At 33.0% G+C, this 21,326-nt stretch overlaps 1 protein-coding gene across 2 annotated transcripts in view; it reads right to left on the bottom strand.

The window, feature by feature from the left end:
• The window catches only part of LOC143225757 (solute carrier family 15 member 1-like), a 58,350-nt gene that overhangs the window by 22,739 nt on the left and 14,285 nt on the right, over positions 1 to 21,326 (bottom strand). For both annotated transcript variants that reach the window (XM_076455708.1, XM_076455707.1), the window contains exons 3-8: positions 15,405 to 15,492; positions 11,524 to 11,665; positions 6,522 to 6,605; positions 4,240 to 4,339; positions 1,691 to 1,781; positions 501 to 581 (exon numbers count right to left, since the gene is read on the bottom strand). In XM_076455708.1, the coding sequence (XP_076311823.1) occupies positions 501 to 581; positions 1,691 to 1,781; positions 4,240 to 4,339; positions 6,522 to 6,605; positions 11,524 to 11,665; positions 15,405 to 15,492 (586 nt within the window). The remainder of the gene's footprint in view (positions 1 to 500; positions 582 to 1,690; positions 1,782 to 4,239; positions 4,340 to 6,521; positions 6,606 to 11,523; positions 11,666 to 15,404; positions 15,493 to 21,326) is intronic.

The raw sequence follows: 21,326 nt of genomic DNA, 5'->3' as shown, positions 1-21,326 counted from the left end.
CATGCCGGGCCACCAACAGTTAGGAAGTAATGATAAAAACAGTTATGTCATATATATTAAACGAGTTGAGTATTTATGTTAATGCAATTAACTTTAAAAAAATAACAGAATACACCTTATTTACAAATCGCCTGAGAAGTAATGTTCATTTCATGAACTAGCTCACAAGACAAAACAATATTATGGAAATTAGATCATATATGTGTTTCTATCTAATACAACGATTGATGAAACGAAACATCTACTTTGTAGCGACGTGATTCCAGGGATCATAGCAGTTTGAATGGTCACTTGGTTATAGAAAATGTACGTTTAAATACAAACAAGACCCAAGAAAAAAAACTAGTTCATATAATAATTTTATAAATTACTTTCAAAAGTTTCATGAACTCTCTTGTTTTAGCATTCAAGACTTTTCTTCGTGAAATGCTTTTATTTTCAACAATATTCGGGTGAAATTCGAAATGTAACACTTTCTAATATTAAAGAGAGCTACTTGCCTACAGCGATGACCATAAGACCAGCAGGAACTCCAAAGGCGAGAGGATAGCACGTTTCATTACCAAAACAATGGACGTCCGCTATACGAGAACTGGGTCATTTAGTGTTTGAAAACTAGTTATACGATTAAATAAAATAAACATTAAAACGATCTAAACTCGAACTGTATTTATGTAAGTTGAAAATATCTATAAATAGTAATTAATTAGTCATGAAAAACAAATTTTGTAACATAGACCTTCTGTTGATGAACACCTAAAATCTGACTAAAGTCGTCACAACTTTCTAACTTTAGTTCTGGGCGTTTTGATAAAATTTCACATCTAGTACTTGAAACACTGCATTTGAACTTAAGATAATTAGTCTTAGAAAGCAAAGAAAATAGTCCTTGGATGAACTAAATTATTAGAATTAACACACATTAATTCATCCACATTATTGGGATATGTTTCTTGGGGCACAAACACACATTGAATAAACTTTTCCGAAATACTGAAGGATGTATTATACTGCTTTTAAATTTTTAGGTGATAACCTAAATCACTAGTTTATAGTATGTGAAAATCTAGTTTACAAGGTTGAGTCATGTAGTTTTTGGATAACGAAACTGTATTATGTGATTATATAAATTACTGGCTAGGTCATATAGTTTTTTGATAACTAGGATGTATTACGAATATTATATATTACTCATTATAATATCACTGCTCTATTGATTTCTGGATAACTAGACCCATCATATTAGTTTCTAGTTTATATTATGTAATGATCTACATTACTAATTAAATCACGTAATTGTTTAGATATTTAAACTGTACTACACTTTCTAGATGAGTACATGTATCATGCCGGTTTCTGGATAACTAGACCTATTATATTAGTTCCTAGTTTATATTATGTAATAATCTACATTACTGACTAGATCACGCAATTGTTTGGATATCTAAACTGTACTATACTTTCAAGACGAGTACATGTATTATGTTGATTTCTGGATAATTCGACCTACTATATTGGTTTCTTGGTACCTAAGCTGTAATGTATGATTATCTGTTTAGATAACGTAGTTTTTTTATATATAACTAAGCTATATTTTGTTGCTTCTTCTAGATTACAGTATCAACATCACAGCAATTATTACATGAAGAGAATTTCATTGTTTTTTTGGATGATAAAAACTATCACATACCTCTTAAAATGGGTGTAAGAAAAGTAGAAAGTAGACTTCCTGCATTGATAGAAAGGTAGAAGAGGGAGAAAAATCTTTGGAGTTGTCGCTCCTAAAAAATAGAAATCATGTGATGATCATATCCAAGGGAACAAGAAGTCATTTATCGGTAATACTTTTATAAGATACTGTAAATTAAAGGTTCTATATACATCTCTTGGTAACCAGGCTTCGAAAGTAGGTTTGTGTCCAACCGTTTTCACTTTAATACACACTTTAAGACCGCGTCTTTTGGTTATGTACAAACACATATATGTTGTTAAATTTCTGAGAAAACCAAAAGGATCTTGTAGAAGTTACACGATCATATCGGTTAAAGTTGTATTAAGTAGATGACTTTGAACGTAACTAAATTTTGAATTAGTAGTTTGTTTTTTTATTAAGCTTCTTTAACTAGAAACTAAATTTATTTTCATTCCAACTAATCGGTTTGTTTAGGTGTAATTTCTTATACTTCGTTTATTATTGTTATTTACCAGTTACTACTGGTACTAACTTGAAATTTAACTATCAAAATGTTAAAAAAGAAAATTAAGGAAGACGCATAAGTTCATAGAGGGAGTTAATAAATAGCACATATTAATATTATTAAAAGCATGAACACATTAATATATATTTATTTCGACCAGTTCTAATCAGATATCTTCACATAATAATGGTATCAGTTCTCAGTGACATTAATATTTTATGTTGCCATCAACATACATTTACATCCAATGAACCAGTAACTAAACATCACGAACGTGTGTAGAACACTTTAAGTTTAAGCTAAAAGGATAAGAGAGAAAAGTCGGACCATTCTCCTTGTTCATAAGTTGCTCATGTCTCTCTTTTTTATTATTACTTTGAATAGCTTCACAAATATTAAAACTATTTGTAGAATTTAATTTCAGCGATAACTTTAGATCCCTCTATACTAACTGAATGGTTAGTAATACAAACACGTAATACAACTGCTAATTATTCCTTCCTCTTACGAACAACATAATATTCGTGAAGCTATTGAAACGGGGGGGGAGTGTGTGCGTGTGTGTTTGTGATAGCAAAGCCACAGAGGGCTATCTACTCAGCCCACCGAGGGGAATCGAACCCCTGATTTTAGCGTTGTAAATCCGGAGACATACCGCTGTAGTAGCGGGGGGGCGGAGGAAAAGACATGAACAATATTATGAACGAGAACAATGCTTCGGTTTTAAACCACGTTAGGAACTTGATTTTAAACTTTGATTTTAATTTAAACCATATGTTCTGTACACATTCATGACGCTTACAATGCATTATTGTTACACTAGTTAGGAAAGTACAATGAGTAGAGCATTTACATATTAATATCTGTAAACTTATAACACTTTCTTCTGAGATAACCGGCGAGAAATAGTCTACACACGTATATTATATATTAATTTTAATTGTTGGTGTTGTTTTTTCAGTGCAAAGCTGCACAATGGACTAGTTGCATTGTGTCCACCACGAACTTCGAATTTAAGCTTTATAAGATAGTAAACTTACCACAGGTTCATCAAGAGTCATTTAATTATAATGTTTTTAACGTTATAACATGAGTTTCTTTTTCTTGATATTTTGTTCTTGAATTGTTTTAATGTAGTTTCCATCACATCTCATAGAAGAGACTTTCCAAAAGTATTAATGCAGTTAAGTCAAAATAAAAATAAAGTACGAGAAGTGTTCAGAAAGAAAATGGGATTTAACTTTCTTTGAGCCAGCCATATCATATTGCAGCTTACAAACGATATTAAAGTTGTTAAGTACGATGTAGCTCTGTTATCTTTATGTAACATTCAATAGACCAGATGGGAGAAATGTAGGCGTAGTGTTAACAATTTGAATGTGTTTATCTGCTTTAACTCTTAAAAGGTAGCCATCATCAACTGATGTTGCTACCCACAACTTTCCCGCTGTTTATGGGTAAAGAACGTCAGTCGTTTAGATAAAGCTACCCACAGAAACCATTTATGATAATATAAAAACTGGGGGTTACGTGGTACTTTGTTAAAACGGAGCAGAACGATGTGAAAGGACAGTAATTATACAACGAACGATATGCTGCTTGCTGTTAGAAAGTTAAAGAACACTTTATTTTTGTTGTCGTGACGATGCGTGCATAACACGAGCTTGCTTCGTTAGTGTTAAAATGCAGAGCCCTTTTTGTTTTATTTTTCAAGTAACAATCGCAATAGTTATTTGTAATTGCGTTACATGTCACTTTTTTACGGAAGTACATAACATCTAACGCCGCTAGCAGTCGACGGATATTGTCGTGTTCCTAATGCCGTTAGCAGTGGACGGACATTGTTCTGGGTCACAATTATTCTTTGATGATAATTTACGCGTTCCTAGTGCGTGGGAAAGAAGGTCTGATTTCTGTCTGAACACAATTCGTATGACGAGGTTAAATTTTGATTTTGCAATTCATCTTTTGTTTTCCACCAAAATTCGAAAGATTTTATTTGGGTAAATCTCTTAAATACAAATGTAGATCAAAAACCCACCTGACCAGGGCCGAACTGATCACCTCCAAAAGCGGACACACAAGGCTTTATACCACCAGTACCAATCGCTATGAGTGCTAAACCTGCCATCGATATAGGTCTGAAATAATGATAATACAAAGCTAAACATAATAAATATTGCTCAGTTGTCTTTGAGTGTTGTTATGTCCATTATGTAGTGCCTTGTGGTAGTATTACACCCATTATTCGAGCGTCTTGGTTTAATGTTAAAGATATTGCTCAATGTATTGAGGTAATGCTTTGCACATTAATCGAGTATTTTGAATAATTATAAAAGCGAGTTCAGACGAGACGTTACGTTTCGTCGATCAAGAATAACAAGTGCACAAGATACCCGTTATTCCAAGCCACGAGACTCAGTTTACCTGTTAAATGTTAAATACATTTATATATTATGTACCTTGTACAAGGATATTTCAGATAAACTGTTCACATAATTCTAACTAATACTATCAAAAAAGAAAAAAAGAAACTATTCAATGTTAATATGTTGATAATGATGACCGTTCACAAATAACCTTGTGAATAGAACCCGAAAAAGAGAGATATATCTCAGGATGTGATAAGAAAGAGAAACAATAGCTGTATCAAGTAGAATTAATCAACTACTAATAAGAATCGAAACAGTTTCTATTGACTAACGTTTCTAGTTTTAACAATACTAGTTACAGCTCACTTAAGGACTTGACGTCACCTTTATTCTGGTTTTGATAAAACCTTGCAAGACGTTTGATTTCAGATCTGAAGGCCATTTTAATGTCACATATTTATAAGACAGAGTCGGTATTTATTTTACAAGATCATAAGTGAAAATCTGTATTGAGAAATTTCATGTCCGTTGGTATCATTTTGTATTAAACTGCTATACACCTGTTAAAGAAGTGTTGTTTTAATATGTTAACATACGTAGAAGAGATGTTGCATTTATATATATATTGTATTAAAAACATTACGTGTATTTAGGTAAACTATTGTAGTAGCATAGTACATATATGCAGATGAAATTCTATTTCAAAATGTTATGTATCTGTTTGTATGTGAGATTTTGTATTAAAATGTTATATGTCTGTTGATGAATTTTTTTACTTAAACTATTTCATGTTTGTGTGAGTGATATTTGGTCATAAGACATATTTAGGTGAGATTCATGTCAAAAAAATGTGTCAAGTATTTAGTCAGTTGTTACACAGTGTTACGAAAAGAATAAATGATAAGACAGACCTTTCTGTATTTTATATCCTTTCGAATGGTAGCATTTTGAAATATAGTTACACGTTCAAGAAGCTATGATGGGTTATTACTTCATATTCAAAGTTTCTTTTCATATTTAGAGTATTATATAAATAGGTATGCATCATTATAAACATGAAAAGTACAATGTAAGTATTGATCAGTGATGACGAGAAACCCACTTGTTGAGAAATTTATATGCAAAAACGGCTCGTTTGGGCTGAGAAAACACTTTTACATAGAAGAGCGAACAACGTTGTTCGAGCCGTTTTTGCATATAAATGTAAGTATTGAATTTCAAATATCATTCAGGACTTTTAATGAACAATAATTCAGCATGGTTGTTCAAAACGTTATAGACTACGTAAAAGCTAACACACCTATTGTTTGTTTGCAATATTTATTCATCCGTTAATTTTGTTTTTTCATTTTGACACGTATAGACACCATAGTGTGATTTCTTCTCTAATTTTTATTTCGTTTAGTTATATTCCAAACTAAATTTTCTCTAAACGAGTGTGTGTGCGTTTTCTTATAGCAAAACCCCATTGGGCTATCTCCTGAGTCCACCGAGGGGAATCGAACCCCTAATTCTCTAAACGAACTTTCTGTCGAGAATCACAGACCGCTATTTTTATTAGACTAGCTTGAACAGTGTCAATATTATCAACCATAACCAGGTAATGTTTTGGTATAGTAATGCCGAGTCATTAAAGCTATGATCCATTTTGTTTGTTTATTCGAAATTAAGCACAAAGCTACACTAAGGGCTATCTGCGCTCTGTTCATAACGGGTATTGAAACCCGGTTTCTAGCATTGTAAGTCCGCAGACATATCGCTGTGCCACTGGGGTGCGTTATTATTCATAAAACGTCCTGTAAAAATCGATATACATACATACACACACACATATATATATATAACTTACTGCAGACAATTAGTATTATTTTAAATTTCGTATTTTTAGAGAATTGGAACAAATGTTGACAAAATTGGAAGATGATCTCGTCAGTGATTATATTGAACTTACATCATTGGTAGAAAATTTGGAATAGATGCCAGTGCTAAGACGATGTTTCCTCCTGCATAAAGTATGGAGATGTAAAAGATGGTTCTAAAAAGAAGAAGATGGAATTATGGAATATGAAAACTGTAAAATAAAACACTTCAAATACTTCTCAAGAAAAGAATAAACTATGTATATAGAATATGATCTTTAACAAGAAGGAAGAATAGACTAATATATTGTGGGAACGAAGAATAAAGCGGAGAAGATATAAATAAGGATTTAAAAAAAAATACTAAAATGGGTATATATAAACAACACTATGTAACAAAAATTTTGTTCATAAATAGTACGTGTTACTTCTTAATTACTTATGTTGTAAAACTACAGAAAATGGCCATTATTCTCTTCAAACTTTGCTTTTATGACCTGGATAATGAAATTTAGAAATTAACCTATTTTCTATGTAAAAATGGGCAAATTTGCACATTTTCATTTACATAAGGTCTGAATAAAACAACATATGAATAAAGATTTACATGTATTTATACTAAAGTTATACAAAAATGAACAAAAATGTTTAGAAGTGAGTAGGTTTCGAGATTTGCGACTGTAATGTAAATTACTTTTCCGTATCAGCGTCCAAATATAGTCTTCCATCATGTTTTCGTTATACGCTCCCAGGTCACAAAAGCAAAGTTTGAAGAGAAAACATAGGTATTTTCCATTTACTTCAGGCATAAGCAATTGGGAAATAACACTTTCTGCCCATGAACAAGAAAAAGTAAAAAATTTGTTACATAGTGTAATAATTCTGGCAAAAAAGAGGGTTGTAATGTGAAAATTATGTTTAAAATTAGTTACGATGGATGTATAGATTACTGGAATAAGAGATATGTCATAACATCACTTAATGCAACCCAATTATCGAGGAAGTTACGTAAGATAGTAAGGCAATACGTAAACTATAATACGGCTTTAGTAATCCAGAAAAATCACTTCATATCACCTTAATATAATCTTGGAAGAAAAAAAAAGGTGGAGAAATGGGTAAACTAATCGTGAAAGAGATGTACAATAACCAACAGCGAAAATTACTCAAATTGTCATTATTTTCTGTTAAAAGTTAACACTTCAGTTTTTGTTGTCCAATTCATTTTCGTGTTAAAGTTACTGTTAACTGGGCATTCTCTTTTAACCAAGCAGAGTTGTATTTCGGAAGATTAGGAGCCATTTAAAAATTGCATAACTTTATAAAGTATGGAAGGATATCCAAATCTCTGTTAAATCGGTGTCTTGAACAGTGTTAAATAACATAATTTACAGTGTGTGTTTTCTTGTAGCAAACCCACATCGGGCTATCTGCTGAGTCCACCGAGGGGAATCAAACCCCTGATTTTGGCATTGTAAATCCGTAGACTTACAACTGTACCAATGGGTGGCATAATTTACAGTAAAGGCACTTAAGGTAAAAAGAAAAATTGGGTTGCAACTTAGCATACTCCAACTTCAACACAAGACATCGTTATAAACAGAAACACAAGCCAACAAAAGTAAGCCTATGTCACTTTTGTAGAATAACATGTTTAGTCAGATTTTTCTTATATCGTAAGATATGTAGAAGATAAAAAACAACAACAACAAATACTAGTACTGTCTACAGGAAACAGTTTACTTGGAGTTTCATGTTATATCTTCTGTTTAACTTTCTGTATATGTACCAGTATATACACACACATATATATATATATTTATATATAGTTACAAATATCTAGGTTGGATTTTATTTAAACAAAGTAGTTTTAACGCTATTGTTACCATAAAAAAATTATTGTAACTGAATAAATCTGGTGATAGGCCATATGAGTAATTAAAAATTTAGTGATTAACTGGCAGTGTTATTTCTGTTATTACATTAAAAAAAGTTAACTGTACGATTACTTTCTGCATAACTTACATGATTTATTAAAGAACTATTTTCCGTTCACTCCTCTACTAGTGCCTTCTCTACCCATATCAGCCGTTTTCAAATATATAAATAACAATTTTATTTGTCTCTTTAGTGTAAAGCTACACAATAAGCTTCTTGTGCTGTACCCATCAAAAGTATCAAAACGTGATTTTTAGTAGCGTGAGCCATCAGACTTGGTGTTGAACCACTCGTAGAAATTTGTTAATATTTTATATAATTATTTTAATATGTTTACACTTGGAAGAGTTAAAGAAAGGGTCAAGGAGAGATTGGTTTGTCAATGTTGCTTAATAAATTAGTTGTAATAAGGTTATTTGTTTGTTTGTTTTTTGAATTTCACCCAAAGGTACAGGAGAGCTATCTGCGCTAGACGTCCCTAATTTAGCAGTGTATGACCAGAGGAAAGGCAGCTAGTCATCACCACCCACCGCCAACTCTTGGGATACTCTTTTAGCAACGAATAGTAGTATTGACCGACATATTATAACGCCTTCCACGGCGAAAAGGGCAAGCATGTTTGATGCGACGGGGTTCGAACCCGCGACCCTCAGGACGCCGTAACTACATGACCATGTAAGGGTAATAAGACCTGTGTTACATAAAGTTGGGGGTCCGACATGGCCAGGTAGTTAAGGCACTCGACTCATAATCTGAGGGTCGCGGGTTGAAATCACCGTCACACGAAACGTGCTCTCAGCCGTGGTGGCGTTATAACATTACGGTCAATCCCATTATTCGTCGGTAAAAAAGTAGCCCAAGAGTTGGCGGTGGGTGGTGCTGAGTAGCTGCCTTCCCTCTAGTCTTACACTGCTAAATTAGGGACGGCTAGCGCATATAGCCCTCGTGTGGCTTTGTGCAAAATTCAGAAACAAACCATAAAGGTTGGGATGTTAAGAAGAGATAAAAACTTCGTTATGTAATTTTTCCACTTACTCTTGACTACCAATCAACCAGAGTTTGTATAAGCTTTTTTTTACGCAATGCAACATGTAACAATATTTTCGTTTTATTTTTATTAAAATTGTTGTCCCTACCAGTATGGTGATTAGCAAAAATTTAGCGTTTGAACTAGTAATTTTCAATGACTACTACACTATCATGAGTTCCATAGCATTTATTGTGCTTTCGCTTCCAGTTCTTTTAAATACGTTTATCATTTGAAATGCTTTCCTCGCGAATTTTTAATACTAATCGGGGCTCTCCTGAACATTTTAAAAATAAAATCCTGAACTTTCCTCAGTAGTTCTTCACTACAAACCTTAATTTTCCTTAGTATAATTATTCAGTACAAATCTGGACTATTCTAAGTAATTTCTGTTACAAAGTTACACGTTCTTCAGTAGTTTTTTTTTAAACAGAGCTTCCACAGACCAGGCGCCTAGGATCTGGGCTGTATGGTAAACCTTAATATATAATATCATTCTGGAATTAACTAAACACCTATATTTAGCGTTTTCAGGTTGAACTAAAACTCCACACAACGTTGTACAAACAAATTCGCAGATTCAGTGACGCTGTTGCAAGTTTTTAATTCCCATAGTACACAGTAATAAACTTGAAAGATGCACGAGTGGTGTTGTATTGATGACTTATCCGCCAGGTCTCTCGGTTGAGATCAAACATAATTTGTTGTGACGCTTGGTTATTTCTTCCCGTTCTTTGTTTTCAGAGTAGATACGAATCCCTTGACCTTAGCATCAGTAGAATAATTCTCATCACCTTGATCAATGGTAATCTACCGTTTTCAGTGCAGCACGCTTACAGTAATGTTGGACGGATCGTACTATAGATTCTAGCTGAAACCCAGACTACATTCGACAAAACTTCCATTTAAATGTTTCAAAAGTTTGTTTTCCAATGTTATATTTCTCTTTCACTTCTTTGAATGTCATTTATTGACACAGTAGTGCACAAGTATACTTTTTGTTTTTCTGGACATACTTCTCTGACACAGATTGCTGCACATCGTTGGCAAATGAAATAGTCTTGTAATATCAGATTTCTTACAAATGTTTCCAATCACGTTCATAAGGCCACCTGGATCTCCTGGGAGTAATATGGTGCATAAAATTCTTAACACAGTCATGCAAAATGCAAGCAACTGAATGTTTCTGTCAAGTACACTAAGCTTGACGCTTTCTGCCAAGCTTCTTCATCTGGAAAGTTTGATGTCGTTGTGAATTCGATACCAAAGAATTGTCGAATTGGATACATGTTCTTCTTGTGCCTTGCTTTCATACTTGAGTGCTTGGGTGATCTGAGTCGTTTCTTCAGTGTCACGAAATCCAAGTGATCTTCAGAAGTATCACAAGACATTTCATCTTCATCACTCTCTAATGGAATAGCGTAATCAACCCTTCCTTTTTTCTTACCTTTAATATGCTCTGAGGCTGTTTTCCACCTGTTTTACGTGTCATTTTGACTTCTCAGTACAAACCGTTGCATACACACTGACGTTGAGAGCATTCCTCAAAAGTGCCACACATACCAACTTAACACTTATAAGCCATTTTCTTTTTTTTCCTGTATTAACGTTACATTACTGATACAAGGTCAGTACACTTACTCACTGAATTTCGATAAAATGTCGATATATATTTTGTGACCAGCCATGGATTCAGTTTTTACAAAGGGTGCACCAATCGCTTGCTTTTTGTCCAATCAGATTTTGGCAAAAGTGTTAGCCAATAATCAAACGATCCGGAATAACTTGAAAAATTAGGTTCTGCAAAATCCTGGGTGCCCGGTCTGTGGAAGCACTGTTAAAACACACATGGCCTTTTCTAAGTAATCATACAGTAGAAACCTCAACTTTCCTATGTAATGTTTAATACAAACCTCTACTTCCTGAAGTAATTCTCTGATAAAAACTTGAAATTATTTCAGTAATTCTGTAATAAAAACTTGGACTTTCCACGATTACATTTAATACAGTCTCAACTTTCTTTAGTAATGTTTAACAAAGCCTAAACTTCCCTAAGTAATGTTTGATATAAACCTAAGTATTTCTTTAACACAAACTAGAACTTTTTTCAGTAATTCTTTAATACGAACCTGAACTTTCCTAAAAGAGAATCGGCCAACATGGCTCCGAAGATGGGTGTAAAATAACAGCCCATAGAGAAAAGGTGGTAAATCATGGTGGCCGTGTTATCATCGTAAAGAAGAATCAAAGTCAGGTAGAGGGTTAGCACGGCTACAAAAAACATGAATATATTAAAATATCACAAAATCATGTACCAAGCAAAACTGTACTAAAATATCATAAAATCAGTGTTATCTGTGTTTTCATACCCCACTATACAATAAAAAATATTGGTGCAAAGTATAATGAATTTGTATAGATTCTGTAAGAGTGTTATTCTAATAGGTGATACTGAAAGCTCACCTATTCGAGTTATATCTCATTTGGTATGAATGTTATAAGTTTTATTAGATGCAGTGATACAGCACACTGTTTGTGCATGATAGGATGGAATAGCTCTTCTAACCTGTATCGCGCGTTATAAATCGAAATTTGAAAAGGTTATTAGAAAAAAACGTTCGTTGCTAACTGAATTGGGTATATAGATTAATAATTTAATCCAATTAAACAGAACCCACTTAGCGAGTTTTGTATATGTTGTTTTTAACAGCTTGTGACATATAGAACGACGAAACTTTTGCTCTCTCCTTTGGTTTTTATCTTGACGGCTGCAATTTCCACAATATTAAGACAGTCATACTGAAAATCAGTTGCAGTTTCTGATATCAGGTTATTGGTGTTTCCATAACTACTAGAATATTTCTTCGAATCTATTGGTTTTTGCTATTTCTGTACACTTAACTCGAAACATTATTTGCTTTAAGAGTCGTGAGATTACGATGCTTGATTTATAAGCGATGGTGCTACATTACAAATGCTATCACACGTCATAAAAACAACTACTGGGAATATTTTATCTCGATTGTGATTTGGTTCTGTTTACAATTTCTGCGTTTCCATAGGAGATATATTAACATTAGGTATGTATTGAATCTTGTCTATTAACTTGTAGCTTAGTGTCACACCTTGTTTTTATGAGTAGCAGTTTTAAACTTGTCTCTAGCTACTTGTTCAATACACGTATATACATGCATGATTACAGTAACATTCTGCCTACTGCTACCGTAATTTCTTATCGAAAAATCAATCATGACGTGAAATAAAACCTTGATTAGAGACCCTCACCATATTGGTAAATAAGCTTTTAAAATTGTAAATAAAAACTCAATCAATTTCCATACTTAGTAAGTATGTAAAACTTTTACACACGAGTTTGTTAAGATGTTCAATAATACCCGTTTGTGTGTATACAAGCTGTGGTACCAATGGGCTCCAATAAGGAAAACGTTTTATCAACATTGCAATATGCAATTTACACTTAAAATGAACTGCAAAATTACATGACCATGTTCTATATTCCTTCGAATTCAGTTTAAAAAACATAAAAAACAGTCTGTCTGAATACGTAAAACTCCATTGATGTCACAAGACCAAAAAGACCAAATTATAAACATATTGAAAACAAGAATATTTTGAGTGTATTTTTAATTTTTTTTACTGACTGAGGTAAAACATGTTTTTTAAGCTATATTTATTGAAAAGTCAAACTTAGAAATTTCTAAATTAAAATGTCAAACGCCGTATCAATTATTACAAAAACTGACGAACTGGGAGACATAATATTTTGTCTATTTTTTATGAATGGCACCATTTTTACCATAACTGGATAGCAAAAATTAAACAGTTTAGTTTAAAAACATTTACCTAAAATTAATTATCCTTTTGCTTTCTTAACCACTATTTTCATAAGGTCTATAATTAGTCAAGAATAAAGAAAAATATGGAAAAAACATTGTATTGTTATACGTGTTAACAAGCAAACCAAACCTTGTTTGAGATATAATAGCCAGAAAAACGAAAATGTTTGAGGCATATTTCTGTAGCTTTATTTTATTTTTTGCTGGTTGGAAAACATTTCTAGCAACTTTTTTGGGTGAAAGGCTTTATTTGAAAAGTTTCCGAGTGGAAAGCTTTATTAGAAACTTTACTGGGGAAAAAGTCTTTACTTGATATTTTACTGGGAGAAAAGCTTTATTAGAATTTTAAGTGAGTGGAAAACTTTATTAACAATTTAATGAAGGAAAGCTTTGTTGGAATTTTCAATGGATGGAAAGCTTTTTTAAATATTTTAATGTTTAAAAAGCTTTATTAGAAATTATAATGAGAGAAAAGCTTTATTAACAATTATAATGAGAGAAAAGCTTTATTAACAATTATAATGAGAGAAAAGCTTTATTATAAGTTTTAGTGGGTGGAATCATTTATTGAAAATTTTACTGGGTACAAAGCTGTATTACAAACTTTACTGGGTGGGAAGCTTTATTAGAAACTTTACTGGGTGGGAAGCTTTATTAGAAACTTTACTAGGAATAAAACTTTATTACAAACTTTATCGAGTGGAAAATATAATTAGAAACAAGTGTAATTTACACTAAACATGGAGTAATAGCTCCCTTGACATTATATTACTCCCGAATCTCACTGACATCAAGGAAAACACAATTAAAAACATTTTTGTTTGCACAAAAGAATTTAATTCGGTTTTTATTCTAAAAACTCTTGAAATACTTTTTTATCAATGAATAGTGTGATTGACAGTCACATTATAACGCCTTCACGGCTGAAAGGGCGAACATGTTTGGTGTGACAAGGATTCGAATCCGTGATTCTCAGATTATGAGTCGAGTGCCTTAACCACCTGGCCACGCCGGGTCTTATTATGGATTTTAGCGTTTTACATTTGTAGACTTACCGTTATCCTACCGGGAACAATTAACTTTGAATTAAAATTGAATAATAACAATTTTTATAAGATAAACAATGGTAAATATTGTAAGTTGTTATAGAAGAGAAAATGGCTTACATGAATATGGATTAACATTTTTACCTAATTATCTTGTCAGATAATAATGTCCTCTGCTGAGACAGCGGTAAGTCTTCAGATTTACAAAGCTAAAATCAGGGGTTCAATTCCCCTCGGTGTACACAGCAGATAGCTCGATATGGTTTTGCTATATGAAAAACACACAACGAGCTAATAATAACAATGTGAGCATATACGGAAAATAGAAATCCATATTACTTCTTGGTTTCATTATTTGAATAGCGTAATCAGGTAGCGTAATGGCTGCTTAAGTCAGTGACTAAGCAGCAGTAACTGTTGTAAACTTATGATAATTGGTGAAGACTTTCACAGAACCCATTTCTAATGGTGAAGAAAATAGATTTAATACACATTACCTTTCATCCCATAGTAAGAAATTCTTTCACAGAACTCATTTCCAATGATGAAGAAAATAGATTTAATACACATTACCTTTCATTCTATGGTAAGAAAATCTTTCACAGAACCCATTTCCAATGATGAAAAAAATAGAGTTAATACCTTTCATTCTTATAGTAAGAAAATCTTTCACAGAACTCATTTCCAATAATGGAGAAAATAGATTTAATACACATTACCTTTCATTCTATACTATAGTAAGAAAATCTTTCACAGAACCCATTTCCAATGATGAAAAAATAGATTTAATACACATTACCTTTCATTCTATACTATTGTAAGAAAATCTTTCACAGAACCCATTTCCAATGATGAAGAAAATAGATTTAATACACATTACCTTTCATCCCATAGTAAGAAATTCTTTCACAGAACCCATTTCCAATGATGAAGAAAATAGATTTAATACACATTACCTTTCATCCCATAGTAAGAAATTCTTTCACAGAATTCATTTCCAATGATGAAGAAAATAGATTTAATACACATTACCTTTCATTCTATAGTAAGAAAATCTTTCACAGAACCCATTTCCAATGATGAAAAAATAGATTTAATACACATTACCTTTCATTCCATAGTAAGAAAATCTTTCACAGAACTCATTTCCAATGATGAAGAAAATAGATTTTGGGTAACTGAGTTTCTGGGTTCCCTGTTAAGAAAAAAACAAAATCTTCTTGTTAACAAACAAGGAGAAAAGTAGTATACTCAAGTAGAAACTGATAAAAATAAAAATATTTATAATTATATATATATTTTTTCTTTTTAGAAATGCAGTAGAATGTGCGCATCGCGAATATGGAAATGCAAATTGTTGCGGTACGAGCAGTCGCGGTTACCCTGAATTACTGAAAGATATGTAAATTTGAAACAAATATTTTCAATTAGAAAGAAAAAAACCCATAAATGAACAGGTAATGTTTCTTATTAACCGTGTTTATTTCAGAGAAAGCATAAGTTTGATGGTTTGGATGAATTGCCTAACCTTGTCCTATGTCAAATCAACAGGAAAAGTATTTTAATCGAATTATTAAGCCAAATGAGAAACGTATGAAAGTATCAGTCCATCGTGCCAAATGACAAACACTTTTTCTTAACTGATAAACCACGCCAAACGACAAATAGTTTCTAAGTGTCAACCAATAATGCGAGGTCACAAACACTTTTAAAGTATCACCTGTCAAATAAAATAAAAAATATGTTTGTGATATAAAAGACATTGCCTCTTTGAACGGCATATTCCATAATATGAAAAAGTATTTGCAAACATAAATAAACTGACGTCTTACTTAAACTTTCATTGAAAAACATTACCGTCGCTTTTGCTTAAGGAATAAGTGCTAGAAGGAGAAACGGTCCTCACCCATGATAGATATAGTGATCTCTAGCAAACTGAGTCAACTTCGTTGTCAAAATCATAGTATTAAGTGTATCCATATGAAAATATTTTAACATCGTGTATTGTAACACTGGAAACAATATAGACAAACAAACAACCAACGTATGCAAATACATTATATTCACACATGAATGATCGCGAAGATAACTTGATTAGAACCTAATGTATAAAGCTAGAACTGTCTTTTTGTAGCTTTATCATAACCGAACATTTCAATGAATTTCGCAAAGTTTAGCTTTCGAAGTATGTCACATTTTATGTTCATTATAGACAGACTGTCTATAGTCACCACTGTAACATTCTATATTCCTTATATACAATTTAGCTCATTTTGTGCTCTTCTATTCCTGAGTTCACTTTTTATTTGCTTTTAATTTCGAAAACGATCGCTGTAGCTTTATAGCATTATGGGTATTATAATCTCAGCACTATCTCCACATTAGAAAGTGTTTGGATAAGGGTGTGTCTGTAGAGAAAGAAAAATATGTTAAACATCGATTCTGTTGGTTCAGATTGTGTATGAGTAAACATCAAAGCTCTGAAATTGTCAATGTAGGAAACTGAATCAATTTATTTTCTATCCCGATTTCAACATCGTTTAGAAAAAAATGGACTTGCGGCTTGTCTGATTTCTTGACATTAAAGAGATAACAATTTGAAAAGGAATCCTTATATGTATAGAGACGGTATTTCAGTGCAGTGACAAATACTTGTTATAATTTTATCCTTTGGTAATAGTATGGTATCCTCTGCATCTCCATCATCATGACGACATCTGGACACGCTTTTGAACTGAACTATACTCACAATGACCACATAGTTCAGCAAACTGGACTTTAAATTCATCAACCATTGTTCTCTGATTTTCAATAAATTTGATAATGGCATCCAATGACACAGCAATGTTGAAATCTAAACCGGTTTGTTGAAGTGCGAAACTTGTCTGGTGTAATCGTTCCAATCATGTGTGCTGAATACCCATGAGAAGTCTCGAGTCTAGTTCTCCAGGTTTATCAAGGATTGATGAAGCTTCATTCCTGCATACCGCTTTTTGTTCAACGTCGTTTGCTAGGGTATTTGTTATTTTCATATCTTGGCGACCAACGAGTTTCAGAAATTTATTTGACAACACATAGTCCTAAAGGTCACTGCTTGTTACTAACCGATTGCAGATAGAAATGTCTATGTGCTGTATTAAAGAATTTTCAATCGCAGAGCAACACTCGGCACTGTTTTTCCAACCAAGTTTAATGAGTGAGGTATGTAATTCATGATATTAGAAAAACACGAAGGTTCAAGAAGTCTTGAATGAAATGAAATAAAACCCTATAACCCAAGCGCTTTCGAAATGTGGATATTTCTTCTTCAGGGGCAAACTGGGAGTGAGGTAGGAATATACGCTACATAAGGTTTGTTTGTTTTGCTTATGAATTTCGTGCAAACCTACCCGAGGGCTATCTGCACTAGCCGTCCCTAATTTAGCTGTATAAGACTAGAGAGGAAGGTAACTAGTTATCACCATTCATCGCCATCTCTTGGGCTACTCTTTTACTAAGAGAATAGTGGGACGGCCGTTACTTTATAACGTTCCCACAGCTGAAAGAGCGAGCATGTTTAATGTGACGGGAATTCAAACGCGCGACCATGCCAGCGCCCGATGCATAAGGGTTTTTGCTAAAATACTACTATATTTTCCATTCACATTTGAGCATCATCGTAAGATTGACCACGATAATTTTTTATATTAATACCATTCTCTTCCAAAATGGCCAGTATGATTTCAGCTACGTTTTAGCCAATACGACCTAATATGGATATGAACTGCTGGGTGAGTTGCTCATAATGTGTAATATCTGGCGCTAAATCGACAGACACGAGAAAAAATGTAGCAGGTTTTGTTCTTTGATAATTGCCTGAAGTGCATTGTCACTTATAAAATGTATTAGTTCTTCACAAATAGCAAAGGATAAATATGATCTGTGTCCCTTTGTTAGCGAAAAACTTGATTTATTAGGCAATAAACGAGCCGTACTCTGCAAGAAGTTTCAGAATACCAAGAAAGTTACCGTTGTGTAGAGCCAATGATTTCGCCCCCAGGAGCACAGCGATATTTCTGTGGACTTACAATGCTAGAAACCGGTTTTCGAGACCCAATGTTAGTAGAGCACAGATAACCCATTGTGTAGCTTTATGCTATACTTCGAACAAATAAACAGTCGTCTCTACCTCGCAATGATCTTCTTTCACAGAGAAACTTATTCACGCTTACAGCACTTTTTAGCACTTAGAAATTCATTGTCCACACAGCCGATACCTGACTGCTTTGTACAAATCGCTATCATGACATCTTGTTGTATTTTGATGTTCTCATGAGATGAAATTTTTCCAACCCCGTGTTTCCGACAACTGTAACCACAAGTTTTTAAAGGACCACTTTCTTCTGCAGGAAATTTACATGAAAAACAGTATACCTTCCCATCAGACGGTGAATAGCAAAGTCATATGAGTTCAATAAGCTCTCTTGTCAGTGTGAAGAAATCCTTCGAACAGTACCAGTGACAACCTTCTCCACCTTGGACTACATGCCAATTTTGAAAGTCTCCATTATAGTGTCGACAGTTTTCGCTACTGTTTGTAATCTAGAAGTTATTTCAATTCTTCAAATATGTGGCCTGTGACTGTCTTTCGATTCCATATCTCCATTACAATTCAGTTCTATATCAATCTCTGTCACTGTTTTTGTTAAGTTTAGTTTGTTTTAAATTTCGCGCAAAGCTACACGAGGACTATCTGCGCTAGCCGTCTCTAATTCACCAGTGAAAGGCTAGAGGGAAGGCAGGTAGTTGTCACCACCCACAGCCAAATTTTGGGCTACTCTTTTATCAACGAATAGTGGGATTTACCGTCACGTTATAACGCCCCCACGGCTAAAATGGCGAGCATGCTTGGTGCGACAGGGATTCGAACTCGCGACCCTCAGATTACGAGTTGAATGCCTTAAACACCTGGCCATGCCGAGCTCTTATTTAATTACAGAGCTATCAAATAGAGAATCACACTTCTCTGGCCACTCTCACCTGTAACATCAAAACTTTCAAAACTTGCTAATTGTCCTCGCTGATTTTGAATACTATATTGCTAATAGTAAATAGAAAGCCAAGGTTTCTTTTTATCAAATGGCACTGTTTTCTGTGTACGGAATGCTTAGTTTGGCTTCCATTTCAAATTTTGTTGCCAGAAAAATTTTGACAATAATGCTTTCTATTATTCTGTGTTCTTTTAGGAATTATTTAATTAAATAAAAAATACTGAATACAGTAATACCATTAGTATAAAATGTAGGGTTAAGTGTCATGAATAGTCGATAGAAAAAATAAACAAGATCCAGGTTTGTACTTAATTTCTTTTCCTGTGTGCATTTTTATTTATTATTTTAAAACTAACTAATATGTAAAAATGGGAAAAGTTTAAGTTGTTTAAGATTAGATTAGATAAAAAAAATAATAAAAAATTTTCATGAGGTAACGAAACCTGGTTTATAGCGTTATGTGTTCGTTGACATGCTGCTGTGCCACTGTGGAGAGGAGCAAATAGTGGAGAGCAGCCGTGCCACACTGTTTTCCAGATTAGAAGTTCACCTTTTTTTTTTTTATATTATCAAGTCAAAAGTAAGTGCCCTTGAGATGACTACTTCAGTATAAGCATTTTTCAAGAGAAATAACTGTTCTAATGGTAAATATTAAATTATTATCATGATTAGAATCCTGTCTTTTCTACACATATTGCATATTGTCACTGGATTTAAAGCGCTGAAGGTAAGAAGTTTTTAAAACGCATTATAATTTCCTAGTTGAGAACTTCTAGTGTCAATAACAAGCATTATTTACTCGGCAGAATGTCACGTGCCGCAAGCTGCAACATAGGAATTGTTGGACTTTACCCTTTTCAGGATAGTGGCTACTTTTCAAATATTACGCAACAAATGCATTTGTTTTATCACTCACCGATAAGAAAACATGATCCCTAAATGCACTACCTCGGTTGATGGGTTCTATTCTTTTACTGAGGAACACGAGTAACGAATGAATGCTGACGCAAACAGTAACTCCAATTTCATCATTGGTTAAAAGCAAGCCATTTATTCTTTTCGCTGGGCAAGTGCTAAGTTTCGGATATTTCTATATTAAATCACTGCAAAAGAACTAAAACCAAATTGCCACATTCTTGCTTTAAGTGCTATTATTTTTCGCAAGTAGCGTTTTTGTATATAATTGTATTTCATATAAAATTTCTGGTTTATATTATATTACGTGATATTCGATTCAAAAGCAATTAAAACTACTCAAAAATGTGCAAGTAGCATTATCACAAAACATTCTTTCAATCTTCCGTCTTCTTTAAAATCACTAAAACATTTTTAAAGTAAAATTACGAAAACATAAACAGACTACAAACTGTTTTGTCCCCTCGTCCACTGGAGGATTATATAATAATTTATTTCTTTTATTACACCCTACTATTACACCCCTTTAACTAACAAATACAGAACAATGATGAATGTTTACATTATACTATCTTAAGATTCCAGTTTAAAGATCATTAATCCATTGTATGACATATCTGAAGATACATAGTTCACAGTACTAACTATTGTCATGTTGACATTTAGTTCAATGTACTGATACTTGTTATGTTAGCATACAATTTGCAGCACTGAATTTTTTTCGTGTTAATGTAGTTTAATATAGTTATATGTGTCATTTCAACATATAGTTTAAAGCATTGATTCTTGTCATGTCAAGATGAACACTGATGTCATGATACTATAGTGACGTTTGGCGTGGTCACATCTTAGTTTACTGTAAACTCATGCGTTATTGTATCATATAGTTCATTTATAATTATAAAGTTATAAAGAACTATTTTATCCATATTTCTGAAACTCACTTTTCATACTTTAATTGTGTTATTTTAAAAAATCATTCTGTGTGGACATTTATACTGTGTGTGCAAGATGTTTAACTTTGAAGTAAACAGTGAACTTTGATTTAGATTAATATACGTTTTTTGTACATTCTTTTCTTAAG

This window comes from Tachypleus tridentatus, chromosome 9 (genome assembly GCF_004210375.1).
Source record: "Tachypleus tridentatus isolate NWPU-2018 chromosome 9, ASM421037v1, whole genome shotgun sequence".
NCBI classification, from domain to species: Eukaryota; Metazoa; Arthropoda; class Merostomata; order Xiphosura; family Limulidae; genus Tachypleus; species Tachypleus tridentatus.
This window is presented reverse-complemented; position numbering and strand designations above follow the sequence as displayed.